Raw genomic sequence first — 18,191 nt, forward strand, 5'->3', positions numbered from 1 at the left:
CAGAGTGACCTAGACAAATTGGAGGATTGGGCCAAAAGACATCTGATGAGGTTCAACAAGGACAAGTGCAGAGGCCTGCAGTTAGGACAGAAGAATCCCATGCACTGTTACAGGCTGGGGACCGACTGGCTAAGCAGCAGTTCTGCAGAAAAGGACTTGGGGATTACAGTGGACGAGAAGCTGTATATATGAGTCAACAGTGTTCCCTTGTTGCCAAGAAAGCGAACGGCATATTGGGCTGCGTTAGTAGGAGCGTTGCCAGCAGATCGATGGAGGTGTTTATTCCCCTCTATTCAGCACTGGTGAGGCCACATCTGGAGTATTGCATCCCGTTTTGGGCCTCCCACTACAGAAAGGATGTGGATAAATTGGAGAGAGTCCAGTGGCGGTCAACGAAAATTATTAGGGGGCTGGAGCACATGACTTATGAGGAGAGGATGAGGGACCTGGGTTTATTTAGTCAGCAGAAGAGAAGAGTGAGGGGGGATTTGATAGCAACGTTCAACTACCTGAAGGGGGGTTCCAAAGAGGATGGAGCTAGGCTCTTCTCAGTGGTGATAGATGACATAACAGGAAGCAATGGTCTCAAGTTGCAGTGGGGGAGCACTAGGTTGGATATTAGGAAAAACTATTTCACTAGGAGGGTGGTGAAGCACTGGAATGGGTTACCTAGGAAGGTGGTGGAATCTCCATCCTTTTGAGGTTTTTAAGGCCTGGCTTGACAAAGCCCTGGCTGGGATGATTTAGTTGGGGTTGGTCCTGCTTTGAGCAGGGGGTTAGACTGGATGGCCTCCTGAGGTCTGTTCCAACCCTAATCTTCTCTAATTCTATGAGTCAAAGATGTTGACCCAATGGACATAGAATCAGAGAATAAAACATAGATAAAACGAAAATAAATAAATAAAAACATCGCTCTGGGAGATTGATTAGATTGAAGCATTGGGTTTGGAATACCTAGACTCCTGAAACACAGGTTAACATCAGTGTTAACTCAGCCTTTCCTCCACGGTGGAAGTCTTGAGTGTTTGTCTGTACTGCAAAAATAGCCCCACTGTGTTGAGTCTCAGATCCTGGGTAAACTGACTTAGGCTCCTGCTACAGGGCTATAAACAGCAGTGTAGACACTTGTGCTCTGGCTGGGACCAGGCTCCGAAACCCAGTGAGTTTTAGAGCCCGAACCCAAACATCTACACTGCTATTTTTAGCCCCATAGCATGAGCCCTGCGAGCTGTAGTTAGTTGACATGGGCGTTGAGACTTGCTGCCATGGATCTTTTTTTGCAGTGTTACTCATGAAGGCATTCTGTGCCAAAAAATTAAAAATTCTGTGCACAATATTTTAAAATTTTGCAAGTTTTATTTGTCAATAAACAAATGCAGAGCTCCAGCATGGCAGTGGGGAGCACAGGTCACTGGCTGCATGAAGGTGGGAGATCACCCTGCTGCCTCCCTGCCCCGGGACACGGACTCAGTGGTGAGGTTGCACCTGACCCTGACATAGCACAAGGCTCGGGCCTGCCCCAAAAACATCCTGGGGCCCTGCCTTTCTGCGCCAGGCGCACCAGGTATGGGGAGGCAGATTTAACCAGGCAGATCCAAGTGTGAAGGGGCTCAGTGAGAGGATTCTGTGTGGGACAATCTGGGTGCAGGAAGATTGTGGGGGGGATCTGGATGCGCGGAGGCTCATTATGGGGGTTCCAGGTACAGGGCAATGGGACTCTGCAGGGGCTTCCAGTTGAAGGTGATTGAAGCTCAGCGGGGGAGTCTGGGTGCTCGGGGAATGGGCCTTGGTGGGGTGGGGGTCTGGGTGCAGTTGGAGATGAGTGATGTGGATGGCTTAGGGCGGTGCTGAGGGTGGGGCTTGTCAGGGTGGGGGTTTGAGTGAAGGGAGCTGAGTGGGGGGGGGGTCTGGAGTGCGGGGGTGGGTCTGGAGGCAGCAGGCTCCAGATGCAGGGGTTGAGGTTCAGTGGGGTGGGGTTTGGGTATTGAGTACTAGTGAGGGTTCTGGGTGTACAGGGTGAGGCTTGGCAGGGGTGTCTGACTATGGAAGGTCTGGCTGCATGGGGATTGGGAGATGGGGGAGCAACTCCCCATACAGTGATCCTCTTCTCCACCCCCTCCACCCGCAGCTAAGGAGTGATGAGGGCAGGAAGCAGGGCAGGATTTGGGGGGGGGGAACCTGGGGGAGATTTCTGGGGGTGGGTCTGACACAGCCCCAGCCACTCCTTGCAGGGGAAGAGGAAGTCCCGTCCTCTCCTGCCTCCAGCCTAGCTGGGACTAGCAGCTGATCCCAGCTCAGGGTAGGAGGCACTGGGTGGGGTGTCTCCAGCCGTGTGGTTATTTACCTCTCCGCCGGCTGCACTGGGTGCCTGAAATGATGTACCTGCGCCGCTAGGGAGCGGTGCGTGACTTGCAGCTTCCCTTTGCTTCCCTGTCAGAAAGTTATTTTTCTGCAGGGAAGCCAGGAAATCTGCAGGCGATATGAATTCTGCGCACATGCAGTGATGCAAAATCCCCCAGGAGTACAATGTAGACATACCCTGAGTTTCACCATATTTACTGTGTGCAGATATTTTGGAAGAGACCTTATAAACTCTGACCTACTCTAGGTAGATGTTTAAAGGTCTTACTGAACTTCCTGCAGAAGTTTGTCCTGATATCCTTGGCTCAAAATGTCACTTTCTCTAGTTATTGCACTGTACCTTTCACCCCAGAGGTGGCTGCATTTCAGTGGCGCTAGATGTTCTGTAGCTTTTAACGGGTGTTGGAACCTTTGAGGCTAAAGGTATCCTGTCAGTAATATCCATTTCTGTCTGTGATGATAGAAAGTGGAATGCTCAGAGGTGGCTTGTTTTTTTGGGGAAGTGGGGATTGCTGCTGTATTCTTCAAGTTTTTATTTGCAAGTATTCAATATTTAGATGCAAGCGTTTTTGGAAGTAGCTGTTTAAACCAGACTGGTTTCCCTCATCCAATCCCCTTTTAAAATGAAACATGAGGCCTTTTTCATTCAGCCCAGATGGTGTGCTTTTTTTAAAGTGAGCAATGTGTTGCAGTGAAAATGGGCCACTTTTGCTTTTCTTCTTCTTTTTTTTTAACTGAACATATCCATGCATCTAGTGTTTAGTTTGGATTCAGAACAAGAGAGGCTGCAGGGTAAGTATGTCAGCTATTGGAAAGCTTACTCTGCCAGACTGAAGGAATTTCTGCCATTGCCAATAGGCTGCACAAAATCTGACATCTATATGGACTGTATTTTAAATGCTGGTTCATCCCTACAGGGAATTAAACTGGGTGATATAATTTGGTCCTTTCTGTGGCACCCCACTCTGAATTATCCAGTAGCCTTGGGTGAAGTGGAGGGCAGTGGGCAAGAGCATCACATTCCCAAGGGTTGAGAAGCAACAACTGGATTGAGGATCTCCTTATGGGCTTTGGGGTTTTTTGAAGTTGATTCAGTAGAAGGGAGTGAAGGGAATTTTTAAAGCCAGTAAGCAAAAAGAGAAACGTAATGTAAACTATTCCACATGTGGAATTGTTTTAACAACTCCGTGTCCACAATTGGATTCTTTAGAGGTGGAGTAATCTGAATAATGAATATCTAGATACATTTAGTATATGATTTAAATGTTTCAGCTCGTAACCTCTGACTTTTCTAGCAATTGATAAGGACCATCTTAGAAAGCAATTGGTTGGTGGTCTAGGTTTTGGACTGGAATTAAGGAGATCTCTGTTCTAATCCTACCCCTGCAACAAACCTCTTGTATGACTTTAGGCAAATAACTGAATCCCTCCGTATCTCCGTTTCCCCTTTGGTAATACATCCCTTCCTGTAAGGGCGGTTGTGAGGATAAGTTCAGAGAGTGCCATAGAACAGTCTATACATATTTTACTGGGCAATGAATGGGATTTGATGGATGTTCTCAGAATGTTCTAGTCTATTCAGGAAAGGACAATTATAGTCTATTTATTAAAGTGGGATTTTAAGAATGTTCAAAGGTTTCTCTCTTAATGAGATTTCCTTTAGTTATGTTTCAGAGTAACAGCCGTGTTAGTCTGTATTCGCAAAAAGAAAAGGAGTACTTGTGGCACCTTAGAGGCTAACCAATTTATTTGAGCATAAGCTTTCGTGAGCTACAGCTCACTTCATCGGATGCATACTGTGGAAAGTGTAGAAGATCTTTTTATATACACACACAGCATGAAAAAAATACCTCCTCCCACCCCACTCTCCTGCTGGTAATAGCTTATCTAAAGTGATCACTCTCCTTACAATGTGTATGATAATCAAGGTGGGCCATTTCCAGCACAAAGGCAGGGTTTAACAAGAACGTCGTGGGGGGAGGAAAAAACAAGGGGAAATAGGTTACCTTGCATAATGACTTAGCCACTCCCAGTCTCTATTCAAGCCTAAGTCATTATGCAAGGTAACCTATTTCCCCTTGTTTTTTCCTACCCCCACCCCCCCGACGTTCTTGTTAAACCCTGGATTTGTGCTGGAAATGGCCCACCTTGATTATCATACACATTGTAAGGAGAGTGATCACTTTAGATAAGCTATTACCAGCAGGAGAGTGGGGTGGGAGGAGGTATTTTTTCATGCTTTGTGTGTATATAAAAAGATCTTCTACACTTTCCACAGTATGCATCCGGTGAAGTGATCTGTAGCTCACGAAAGCTTATGCTCAAATAAATTGGTTAGTCTCTAAGGTGCCACAAGTACTCCTTTTTCTTTTAGTTATGTTGTAGCTTTGAAATGAGTCTGAGGAACGTGGCCAGTTTATTTTCAGGAAAAATATAAATAAAACTAGCAGCAGATGTTGGGCTTTCGACCCTCTCCTCAATGGGCTCCAGAGTCTGTAAGACCACTGTCTTTTTGTGCCATGTATGTTGGAAATGCATCTGACAAGCTTTCTTCCTCTGAAATTCTGTGATCTTTAGAGAGGGAAGATGGGTCTGTGGTCAAGGCAAAAGTCTGGGAATCAGGAGACCTGGGTTCTGTTCCTAGCTTTCCCACAGACTTCCTGTGACAAGTCACTTGCTCTGATTGTGTCTACACCAGGATTTTAATTTCAAATGGGCGTGCTCCATGTGTGATTTGAGAACAGTTAGATGACATGGTGGCAAAAAACAGATGAAACGTTTCTGTAGCTTCCTCCGATGCTGTCATCCATGGATCTGCACCTTTTGGGAATGGCAGATCAGAAAATCCTAATGTAGATTAGGTTTCAGTGCCTAAATTTCCTCTTCTGTGAAACACCCCTTCACAGTGATTAACAGCTGTAAAACATTTTTGCTCTTTCCATCCCAGGATCTCTTTAGAAATACCTGTCATTGTTATAATTAAATAGCAACTGTCTACCAAAAAAGTGTTCCCTTGATGCGGTGCTGACCTGCAAGGGTGAGCCCTCTCTATAAAATGTATATTTTAAAAATCCTGCTGAATCTTAAATTGCTCGATGCTGTATAATAAACCTAGGGAGAACACCGATCAACTGTACCTTCACAAGGAGAAAAATAGTTCCAGCTATCTTGTTTCATATTTCTTTACCTAGCTAAAGAAAACCTTAGTTGGTATGATTGTCATAGGTTCTCTTTGGTTGCAGGGATATGTGTTGTATTATTAGCACATTGGTGGCTGTTTGCTAATAGAGGGTTGCTGTAATATTGACAGATTGTTTTCACCTTCTGCATTATTGCTAAGCAGATACAGATCAGTGATGAGAGAAATGACTTGAACTGGATTAAGGCGTGCCACACTTTTTGTGTCTATGGGTATGTCTGGCAGCGCTTTAACGTGGCTGTGTAGTCGTGGCTCCAGCACTGGGAGAAAGCTCTCCCAGCACCGTAATATAACCACCCCCGTGAGGGCAGGAGCTCCCAGCGCTGTAGCATTATCTACACTGCCACTTTACAGCGCTGAAACTTGCATCGCTCAGGGGGGTGTTTTTTCATGCCCTTGAGCAAAGAGAGTTTCAGCACTGTAAGTGGCGGGGTAGACAAGGCCTATGACAGTGCTCTGTGGCTCTGCCCTAGTCATGTGTGTGTTGCTGGCAACAGTTGCCAGCAATAGCTGCAGTCGAACTGGTGGTACACACAATTTTTCCCTGAAGGATAGCCCAGGACAAACCATGTTAAATTCTTGTTTAAAACAAATTATTCAGATCTGAACCAGAGTTGAATTGGCTTGTCCCATGCCACTGTCAGAAATGGATGCTTTTCTTGGTTAAGACAAGGCTAGAGTGAACAGGCACTGAGCTGGGGGACTCTTTCCAGCATGTACTAAATAGCAGCATTTCTGCCCTGGGAGGTGAGGAGAGTTAAATCTGTTTCACTTGAACAGGAAAGCAACGGGAAGCAGGGAGTTTGAATGAAATGGAAGGTTTGGATGAAACTGGTAAAAACAGAAAAGGCATTGTCAGCTGTGTGGTCTGCTTGGGTCTGTTCTCAGTGGCGGCTGCTTCTTATATACAGCACTGGAGACAGAGCTAGTAGCGGAGCCTGTAGATAAAGCTGCCCAATCTGTCCCATTATAAGTAGGGCCCTACGAAATTCACGGTCCATTTTGGTCAGTTTAAAGGTCATAGGATTTTAAAAATCATAAATATCATGATTTCAGCTATTTAAATCTGAAAGTTCATGGTGTTTGTCATAAATATAAAGGGAAGGGTAAACCCCTTTGAAATCCCTCCTGGCCAGGGGAAAGCTCCTCTCACCTGTAAAGGGTTAAGAAGCTAAAGGTAACCTCGCTGGCACCTGACCAAAATGACCAATGAGGAGACAAGATACTTTCAAAAGCTGGGAGGAGGGAGAGAAACAAAGGGTCTGTGGGTCTGTCTATAGTCTGTCTTTGTCGGGGATAGACCAGGAATGGAGTCTTAGAACTTTTAGTAAGTAATCTAGCTAGGTATGTGTTAGATTATGATTTCTTTAAATGGCTGAGAAAAGAACTGTGCTGAATAGAATAACTATTTCTGTCTGTGTATCTTTTTTGTAACTTAAGGTTTTGCCTAGAGGAGTTCTCTATGTTTTTGAATCTAATTACCCTGTAAGATATCTACCATCCTGATTTTACAGGGGGGATTTCTTTATTTCTGTTTACTTCTATTTTTTATTAAAAGTCTTCTTGTAAAAAACTGAATGCTTTTTCATTGTTCTCAGATCCAAGGGTTTGGGTCTGTGGTCACCTATGCAAATTGGTGAGGCTTTTTATCCAACATTTCCCAGGAAAGGGGGGGTGCAAGTGTTGGGAGGATTGTTCATTGTTCTTAAGATCCAAGGGTCTGGGTCTGTAGTCACCTAGGCAAATTGGTGAGGCTTTTTACCAAACCTTGTCCAGGAAGTGGGGTGCAAGGTTTTGGGAAGTATTTTGGGGGGAAGGACGCGTCCAAACAGCTCTTCCCCAGTAACCAGTATTAGTTTGGTGGTGGTAGCGGCCAGTCCAAGGACAACGGGGGGAATATTTTGTACCTTGGGGAAGTTTTTGACCTAAGCTGGTAAAGATAAGCTTAGGAGGTTTTTCATGCAGGTCCCCACATCTGTACCCTAGAGTTCAGAGTGGGGGAGGAACCTTGACAGTGTTGTAATTGTAGGGGTCCTGACCCAAAAAGGAGTTGTGGGGCGGGGGTCACGAGGTTATTGTAAGGGGGGGGGGTGCGATACTGCTACCCTTACTTCTGTGCTGCTGCTGACAGCAGCGCTGCCTTCAGAGCTGGGCAGCTGGAGAGCTGCTGCTGACAGCAGCTCAGAAGTAAGGATGGCATGGTATGGTATGGCCACCCTTACTTCCGTGCTGCTGCTTGTGGAGCGTTGCCTTCAAAGCTGGGCGCCTGGCCACCAGCCTCTGCTCTGTAGCTGCCCAGGTCTGAAAGCAGCGCAGAAGTAAGGGTAGCAATGCCGCAACCCCCCTAAAATAATCTTGTGATCCACCACCCTTGCAACTCCCTTTTGGGTCAGGGCCCCCAATTTGAGAAATGCTGGTCTCCCCTGTGAAATCTGTATGGTATAGGGTAAAAACATGCAAAAAACCAGATTTCATGGGGTGAGACCAGATTTCATGGCCCTTGACACGTTTTTCATAGCTGTGAATTTGGTAGGGCCCTAATTGTAAGACTGATTATCGGTCGCTTATAACTTTGCCAGTCTTTAACGCTTCAGGCTGAACGGGTGTCTGCTGCAGGCTGAATTTTGGTGGGGGGAAGTTTCAACAAAAACAGCTTAGCCATTTGCAAGAATAAAATTAGGGAAAAATGCTAGGGATTTCTGGAAGAGTCTGAGGGTATGTGTACACTATGAAATTAGGTTGAATTTATAGAAGTCAGTTTTTTAGAAATCGGTTTTATATATTCGAGTGTGTGTGTGTGTGTGTGTGTGTCCCCACAGAAAATGCTCTAAGTGCATTAAGTGCATTAACTCGGCGGAGTGCTTCCACAGTACCGAGGCAAGCATCGACTTCCGGAGTGTTGCACCGTGGGTAGCTATCCCACAGTTCCCGCAGTCTCTGCTGCCCACTGGAATTCTGGGTTGAGATCCCAATGCCTGATGGGGCTAAAACATTGTCGCGGGTGGTTCTGGGCATATCCTCAGGCCCCCGTTCCCTCCCTCCCTCCGTGAAAGCAGGGGCAGACAATCGTTTTGCGCCTTTTTTCTTGAGTTACCTGTGCAGATGCCATACCACGGCAAGCATGGAGCCCGCTCAGCAAACAGTCACCGTATGTCTCCTGGGTGCTGGCAGACGTGGTACTGCATTGCTACACAGCAGCAGTTAATTGCCTTTTGGCAGCAGACAGTGCAGTATGACTGGGAGCCGTCATCGACGTAGTCCTGGGTGCTCTTTTAATCGGGTGCCTGGGCAAACATGGGAGTGACTCAGCCAGGTCATTTCCCTTTTAAGTTTCGTCTCGTGGTGATTGAGTCCTACCGGCAGTGCACTGTCTCTTAACCTCCAGCCAGCAGAAGATGATGGCTCGTCATCATACTGCACCGTCTTCTGCCGAGCACCCAGGAGATGATGATGGCTAGTGGTCGTACTGCACAGTCTGCTGCCAGCAAGATGTATAAAGATAGATGGAGTGGCTCAAAAGAAGAAATAGACCAGATTTGTTTTGTATTCATTTTCTCCTCCCTCCCTCCCTCTGTGAAATCAACGGCCTGCCAAACCCAGTTTTGAATTCTATCCTTGAGGTTTTGAGCTCTATCCTTGAGGGGGCCATTCAGTTTCTCACAAAGCCACCCCCTTTGTTGATTTTAATTCCCTGTAAGCCATGTTGTCAGTTGCCCCTTCCTCCATCAGGGCAATGGCAGACAATCATTCTGCGCCTTTTTTCTGTGCAGACGCCATACCACGGCAAGCATGGAGCCCCCTCAGATCACTTTGGCAATTAGGAGCACATTAAACACCACGCGCATTATCCAGCAGTATATGCAGCACCGGAACCTGGCAAAGCGATACCGGGCGAGTAGGTGACGTCAGCGCGGTAACGTGAGTGATGAGGACATGGACACAGACTTCTCTCAAAGCAGGGGCCATGGCAATGTGGGCATCCTGGTGCTAATGGGCCAGGTCCATGTGGTGGAACGCCAATTCTGGGCTCGGGAAACAAGCACAGACTAGTGGGACCGCATAGTGTTGCAGGTCTGGGATGATTCCCAGTGGTTGCGAAACTTTCGCATGCGTAAGGGCACTTTTATGGAACTTTGTGACTTGCTTTCCCCTGCCCTGAGGCACAAGAATACCAAGATGAGAGCACCCCTCACAATTGAGAAGCGAGTGGCGATAGCCCTGTGGGAGCTTGCAACGCCAGATAGCTACCGGTCAGTCGGGAATCAATTTGGAGTGGGCAAATCTACTGTTGGGGCTGCTGTGATGCAAGTAGCCAACGCAATCAAAGATCTGCTGATATCAAGGGTAGTGACCCTGGGAAATGTGCAGGTCATAGTGGATGGCTTTGCTGCAATGGGATCCCCTCATTGTGGTGGGGCCATAGACGGAACCCATATCCCTGTCTTGACACCGGAGCACCAAGCCGGCGAGTACATAAACCGCAAGGGGTACTTTTCAATAGTGCTGCAAGCTCTGGTGGATCACAAAGGACGTTTCACCAACATCAACGTGGGATGGCCGGGAAAGGTACATGACGCTCGCATCTTCAGGAACTCTGGTCTGTTTCAAAAGCTGCAGGAAGGGACTTTCTTCCCAGACCAGAAAATAACTGTTGGGGACGTTGAAATACCTATAGTTATCCTTGGGGACCCAGCCTACCCCTTAATGCCATGGCTCATGAAGCCATACACAGGCAGCCTGGACAGTAGTCAGGAGCTGTTCAACTACAGGCTGAGCAAGTGCAGAATGGTGGTAGAATGTGCATTTGGACGTTTAAAAGCACGCTGGCACAGTTTACTGACTCGGTTAGACCTCAGCGAAAGCAATATTCCCACTATTATTACTGCTTGCTTTGCGCTCCATAATATCTGTGAGAGTAAGGGGGAGACTGAGGCAAATCGCCTGGCTGCTGGTTTCGCACAGCCAGACACCAGGCGGTTAGAAGAGCACAGGAGGGCGCGATGCGCATTAGAGAAGCTTTGAAAACCAGTTTCATGACTGGCCAGGCTACGGTGTGAAAGTTCTGTTTGTTTCTCCATGATGAAACCCCCCGCCCCTTGGTTCACTCTACTTTCCTGTAAGCTAACCACCCTCTCCTCCTCCCTTCGATCACCGCTGTCAGAGGCAATAAAGTCATTGTTGCTTCACATTCATGCATTCTTTATTAATTCATCACACAAATAGGGGGATAACTGCCAAGGTAGCCCAGGAGGGGTATTGGAGGAGAGAAGCACCAGGAGGGGTGGTGGAGGAGGGAAGGACAAGGCCACACAGCACTTCAGAAGTTTACAACTTTAAAATTTATTGAATGCCAGCCTTCTGTTGCTTGGGCAATCCTCTGGGGTGGAGTGGCTGGGTGGCCGGAGGCCCCCTCACCGCATTCTTGGGCGTCTGGGTGAGGAGGCTTTGGAACTTGGGGAGGAGGACGGTTGGTTACACAGGGACTGTAGCGGCGGTCTGTGCTCCAGCTGCCTTTCCTGCAGCTCAACCATACGCTGGAGCATATTGGTTTGATCCTCCAGCAGCCTCAGCATTGAATCCTGCCTCCTCTCATCATGCTGCCGCCACCTTTCAGCTTCAGCCCTCTCTTCAGCCCGCCACCTCTCCTCCCGGTCATTTTGTGCTTTCCTGCACTCTGAAATTGTCTGCCTCCATGCAGTCGTCTGTGCTCTGTCAGTGTGGGAGGACAGCATGAGCTCAGAGAACATTTAATCACGAGTGCGGTTTTTTCGCCTTCTAATCTTCGCTAGCCTCTGGGAAGGAGATGATCCTGTGATCACTGAAACACATGCAGCTGGTGGAGAAAAAAAAAGAGGCAGTGGTATTTAAAAAGACACATTTTCTAGAACAATGGCTACACTCTTTCACGGTAAACCTTGCTGTTTACATTACATACACAGCACATGTGCTTTCGTTCCAAGGTCGCATTTTGCCTCCCCTCACCACTTGGCTAGCCCCTGAAACCCCCCCCCCCCCCCCCGGCTAACAATGGGGAATATTTCTGTTCAGCCACAGGCAAACAGCCCAGCAGGAATGGGCACCTCTGCATGTCCCCTTAAGAAAAGCACCCTATCTCAACCAGGTGACCATGAATGATATCACTCTCCTGAGGATGACACAGAAAGATACAGAACGGATGTTGTTTGAATGCCAGCAAACATACACTGCAATGTTTTGTTCTACAATGATTCCCGAGTACATGCTACTGGCCTGGAGTGGTAAAGTGTCCTACCATGGTGGGTGGAATAAGGCTGCCCTCCTCAGAAACCTTTTTGCAAAGGCTTTGGGAGTACATCCAGGAGAGCTGCAAATGCCAGGGCAAATTAATCATTAAACATGGTTGCTTTTAAACGATGTATAGTATTTTAAAAGGTACACTCACCAGAGGTCCCTTCTCCACCTGGCGGGTCTGGGAGGCAGCCTTGGGTGGGTCCGGGGGGTACTGGCTCCAGGTCCAGGGTGAGAAACATTTCCTGGCTGTCGGGAAAACCGGTTTCTCCGCTTGCTTGCTATGAGCTATCTACAACCTCATCATCATCATCTTCCTCGTCCCCAAAACCTGCTTCCGTGTTGCCTCCATCTCCATTGAAGGAGTCAAACAAGACGGCTGAACCCCCTAAAATGGCATGCAGCTCATCATAGAAGCAGCATGTTTGGGGCTCTGACCCGGAGCGGCCGTTTGCCTCTCTGGTTTTCTGGTAGGCTTGCCTCAGCTCCTTAAGTTTCACACGGCACTGCTTCAGGTCCCTGTTATGGCCTCTGTCCTTCATGCCCTGGGAGATTTTCACAAATATTTTGGCATTTCGAAAACTGGAACGGAGTTCTGATAGCACGGATTCCTCTCCCCATACAGCGATCAGATCCCGTAGCTTCTGTTTGGTACATGCTGGAGCTCTTTTGCAATTCTGGGACTCCATCATGGTCACCTCTGCTGATGAGCTCTGGGCAGCGTGGCAAGCTGCAGGTGACCATGCAAACAGGAAATTGAAATTCAAAAGTTCACGGGCCTTTTCCGGTCTACCTGGCCAGTGCAGCTGAGTTGAGAGTGCTGTCCAGAGCGGTCACAGTAGAGCACTCTGGGATAGCTCCCGGAGGCCAATATCATCTAATTGCGTCCATAGTACCCCAAATTCGACCCGGCAAGGCCGATTTAAGCGCTAATCCCCTTGTCAGAGGTGGATTAAAGAAACTGATTTTAAGAGCCCTTTAAGTCGAAAAAAAGGTCTTAAATCGATGTAAACCTGCACCCGTCCACACAATGAACGCTGCTAAATTCGACCTAAACTCCTAGTGTAGACCAGGGCTGATTTAATGAGAAAGTGAGGTAGGGATAGTGGACAGAGTTAGGGCCTGTCTGGGCAAGGAGCTTGAGGAGGGGCAGGGTAGGGAGGAAGACGGGGATGAAGAGAAGGAAATCCTCCATATCCCATCCTCTACTGTCGCTTGTTGTTCCATTTCAGACCTAAAATGCAGCTTTGGAGGACTTGGCTTTCCCTTGGGGTGTGGGAGGGGGGAACCCTATCCCTAAATCTTCATTTTTGACCTGCAAGCTAACCACTTTCCTAATAAGGTATGTTCATACTCCCCATATCATCTTCATTCATTGGAGGTTAGCTCTCTCTGTGATGTTTGCATTTGTGAGCTTCAGTGCATAAAAATGCAAGAGCTTGACTGATATTACTGGTGAGAGTGCCTGGTTAAATGTAGCGCTAAACTTCTCCAAGATGCTTCTATCTTGCTCTTCAGCATTCCTGCCATTCTAGTACTGAACCCCCTCTCCTTGGCAGACTGCTTTAATGTGCCAACTGCCTTACTAGCATGTGAACAGATGTTTGCCAGGGGACTAGATTAGAAAGCTCACTTTTAATTTTGACTATCAGCACTGTATTTAAAACTGAATTGAAAGGTTAATATTCATTAACTAACATGCCTCCTAGCTTCGAGGTGGTAGGAATATGTTCTGCAGACACAATACTGATCAGACAAAGGTATGGGGATTTGGAGTCCAGTGTGTTGTGTCTCATGAACTTGTTAGACTGGAAATATTAGGAAGGAAGAGAAAGATTAAAGCTAACCCTGCTCTACTGGGTGGGAGTAAGGGGAGAGGAGGGGAAGATGGTGCTGCTGGAATGTGGGGAAATACTGAGCCCCTTTCGAAGCATTGTGAAGGGGTAGCCTGTTCGTTGTCTGTGTTTAATCTATCATTAACTGACAGTATTATCATTGGCTCGGCATGTGTTCTTTGTCTACCACAGGAATATGCCTTGTGAAGTTAAAGCAGGTCCTGTATATTGGGTGTTTGGTTTTTTTCCCCCCTTCTGTTACAGAGAGCCAGCTGTTGCCTGGGAATAACTTCACAAATGAATGCAACATTCCTGGAAACTTCATGTGTAGTAACGGACGCTGTATCCCAGGGGCCTGGCAGTGTGATGGGCTGCCAGACTGCTTCGATGAAAGTGACGAGAAGGAATGCCGTGAGTGACCCCTGTGATTATCTTACATGTTTTGTACCATGAGGCTCAGTTAGATAGCATTATTTGCATGTGTTGTGGTCTATGTTCTTCAAGTGATGAAGCATCTGCCTGACTTGTTGTTTGCCTTTTGTTGGTGACAAATAATGTACTGTTACAGTACCTTTTCATCCTGCTACTAGCCTGATCAGAGCCTTCTCCTCTGCCTCTCTTGCTATTTGGAATAGTTCCTGTATCTCACCACCTCAACTCCCCACCTTATTTCAGATATTTGCTGAACACCCCTCTCATGCTTCATCTGTGATTCTTAATTTTTTCTCCCTTTGATAGACTGAACTCCAGAAGCAGCTTCAAATGATACACACTAATCTTGCTGGCTTAGTGTTTCTAAAACATCAGACCTGAGTTGCAGCATCCTTTTGCCTAAGCACGTTTTGTGGTTCAGGTGCAGCACTGGGCCTCAGTTCCTCATCCTGTAAATTGAAGATAATACTTTCTCTTAGCGATTTAGGTGTTAAGCTCTTAGTAAGACAGTTCGTGCCCCATGTGACTCTACGGCACCTAGCACAATGGGGCCCTGATTTCGGTTGGAGCCTCTGGGCTCTGCTGTAGGACCAGAGTGGCTTGGATTCCCTTTTGAGCTTAGCATGCTCCTTAATTAGCAATGCAGGAGTTGTCACTGGGGGGACATGACACTCCATACTGCACCAACCTTCCAAGTGCTCCCAGCCCACAGGTTGCCATACCAAAATCAGCATTTTAAAGCTGGTTGAAAGAAGGCATTTTTAAAACCTAAGTATTTATAGGACATGGTCTAGGAGGTTTTGCTATCTATTGCCTGAAAACTGTCATTTCCCCCCAGATGCAAATATAGAGACTCCTAATGAAAGAGCACTGGGCTGGAGTTACCATTCATTTGTTCATGAATTGGTAATAGCCAAACGTGCCTCATCCCATCTCCATTCAAATGCTCTCTCATTATGAAGAATTGGCTGGATCCAGTGTGAGGCAGGTGATAATGAACACAGTAACAGACGACAAAATTTAAATAGCTGCAAAACCAAAGTTCATAAAATCATTTTTTTTCCAGACTGATTGGAGTGAGTCATGCTGATCTAAGTTATGCTGCCACTGTGCATTTGGATGTCTGCAGAACTGTCCTCCTTTGGATCCCTTTTCATTTAAATAAGGCCATCCAGTTTGATTGGATTAGCCAAGATTTTTGGCTGTGTCCCTTTAACCTGGCCCAAACAAAGAAGTAATTAGACCATTCTTCCATCTTCCCACACCTTTATCTCCTACCTGATCTCTTGCATAAATGTAAAATTAGCATGAATAAGAGAGACTGGGAGAGCAAGTAATTCATATGCTGCCCTGGCCTGCTGTTGACAGGTCACATAAGCCAAAGTGGAAGGGAGACACTCATAGGTTTAGGGATTCAAATAAATAGACCTTCACAAAAGCGGGTCAGGTGACATATCCAGAGACCTTTAGGGGAGCAGGGTTTTTCCTTATCCTAGTCTGGTGGCTCCTAGCACAGTGCAAACTGCAGAAATTCTCGCTAAAGAACTGACTCCATCATTTACCCACAAGACGTGCTATTTACCTCAGCCCAGCCACAATCCCCTCCTGTGTCCATGGCTGTCCCTGCGATGAGGGCAGACATCTCACATCACTTCTGCTGGGTTAGAGGCATCACACCTTTTCACATCTGACACAGAGTCGCTGTCTCTTTCTCTTTCCCCCGCCTCCCCCCCCCCCCCCCCGAGGGCAGGCGGTACATCATCTGTTGCTTGGGGTTGCTTAAGAAGTGCCTTTGATCAGTTGTGCATGATTATCAGCCAGTACTGATATGGGACCCCAAAAGGGTTGTATGAAAGAAGGAGGGTGGGGAGATGGTGGGCATAGCCTGTGACCAGTGGCAGACCGATGGGAGTTCTTTGACAGGATCATGGAGGGCCCAAAAAACTGAGAGAATGAGAATCCTAGGATTATGAAATCTTAAGTATAAAAATGACCATATCAGAACAGTTCCATCGCCCATCATGTAAATTATTCTGTCTGTAGCAATGGCCGATACCAGATGCTTCAAAGAAAGGTGCAAGAAACCCCAGAGGGGACAATTATGGAATAACTGGCAACAGGGGAAGTTTCTTCCCAACTGCCATCAATTAGTGGCTTATTCTCTGAAGCATGAGGGGTTCCTCCCTTTTTTATCCTATCTTAATACAGCTGTATGCGGTTCTTATTACCCCAAAAGCATGTACTCCTGTTCTGATCCTGTTGAGCTCCTGACCTTAATGATAATGTGGCAGAAAATTCCACAGGATAACTGGTGTGTGTGTGTGTGTGTGTGTGTGTGTGTGTGTGTTATCATATTTTCAAAATATTTCAGTAGGTTGGAAGAAAGGCCAGTTCCCAGGGGATACCAACTTAATTGCCACTGATTTGGTCCCTTTTCTTGACAGAGAGGATTAGAATTGAATCCTCAATTATCATCATTGACTCTAGAGATGGTGACAGTACTTCCAGGTCAGAGCTGAAACCTCTTAAGAGCCAGCCTTAGCATTTTGGGGTGGACCTGAAAGTCTGCTTATTTTGGTTGGGGAAGGGCATAAAAACATAACTGACTCCTGTCTGCTGTGATCACTGTCTGCTTTGGTCAGAGCTACCTTAAGGATTATGGAGCAGAGGGTCAGCAAGATAACTTTGGCATCGTTCCCCAAAGCATAATACATGTGATATGAGGAAAATGTTTTTGGGCCTTTACCACTCTCCTCTGTTGCTGCAGAAGCAGAGCCCAGATGCTTGTCAAGAACAGTCACCAATATTAAATGTATATACTCATGCTGTCAGGCAGAGGTTCTGGAACAATTTTTGTAGTGGGGGTGCTGAGAGCCATTAAACCAAACTATAAACCCTGTATATAATGGAAACCACTTCAAGCCAGGGGGTGCAGGAGCACCCTCAGCACCCCTACTTCCAGCACCTATGCTCTCAGGGCTTGAATTAATGCCTTTTTAAAGCTAATGTAGTTTGAAGGAGAGTGATCACACTGGAGAACAGCAGCAGCACTAAATAGATGGATCAGCTAGCTCAAGCTTAAATCAAGCTTAACTTAAGCTAGAGAGGTTGGGAGTTGGGTTGGAGCAACACTTGTTCTCTGGGCTTATCTCTGCAGTGAAGACAAGTTCATCAAGCAAGTAAGTCAGAGTTCTGAAGGACGCTAGGCTCTGGTCACCAAATGGTTTTGCTTACATGCTGATAAATTCTAGGGTCTCTTTATTCTTTTTCTTTGACTAGTTAACAATAGAACCCAGAGTAACCAACAACTTTATAATAATGTAGTTCAGAATATTCCATAATGTCCATGTTCCCATGAATGTACTGAATTATTAGCCATCTGCCAAAGAAGTAAAAATTAAAAGGGGGACAAAAAAACTGAATCAGCAAGCTAAAATTTACATGCCTTGCTCCCTCCTTCCATTTCTTTAGTCCTTTTTCTCTCTCCTGCCATGTGTGACCTCCTCTGTTAATCAGATCACTTTCCACATTTCTGCCTAAGGTTTCCCTTTTTGTTCCCTCTCCTCTAAAAAGCAGCACCTTTCTGTTCATTCTTTCCCCTTCAACCCATCCTGTGCAGCCCAGCCCTTCGCCATGTCTAATTGTTTCTTGCTCTCTTCCTTCAGTCCTCGCTGGCCTCGGCTGTGATCATTCTGTGGTCCTCTGTTATGTCGGTGATTATATTTAGCACATATGGAGTAAGTCATTGTCACAGCACTTCTATGAGGGAGGAGGATATTATCTCATTTAACAGGTGGAGAAACTGAGGGAGAGACAGTAATATGAAGCAATTCATCTACAGGGGGAAACCTTGTCAGAACTTGGGTCTCATACTTAGTTCACTAGATCAGTGTTTCTCAACCTTTTTGATACAAGGGACCGGCTTGCTGCCTTCCTAAACTGTGTCAGGGAGGTTTCAGGGACCAGCACTGGTCCACAGAGCAGTCATTGAGAAACACTGCACTAGGTCATGTTGTCTCTTATTGCTAACCTGCTGCTCCTTGTGACCAGACATCTCACTAGCTTTTCATTAGTCATTGGCTGAACTGCAGGCTGTT

General features: G+C 46.7%; 1 protein-coding gene across 1 annotated transcript in view; it reads left to right on the top strand.

Annotated features, from left to right (window-relative positions):
* Positions 1–18,191, top strand: part of LOC144266532 (low-density lipoprotein receptor class A domain-containing protein 3-like) — an 88,791-nt gene that overhangs the window by 40,621 nt on the left and 29,979 nt on the right. The window contains exon 2 of the mRNA XM_077819966.1: positions 13,927–14,073. Within this exon, the coding sequence (XP_077676092.1) occupies positions 13,927–14,073 (147 nt within the window). The remainder of the gene's footprint in view (positions 1–13,926; positions 14,074–18,191) is intronic.

This window comes from Eretmochelys imbricata, chromosome 6, assembly GCF_965152235.1.
Source record: "Eretmochelys imbricata isolate rEreImb1 chromosome 6, rEreImb1.hap1, whole genome shotgun sequence".
In the NCBI taxonomy this organism is placed as follows: domain Eukaryota; kingdom Metazoa; phylum Chordata; order Testudines; family Cheloniidae; genus Eretmochelys; species Eretmochelys imbricata.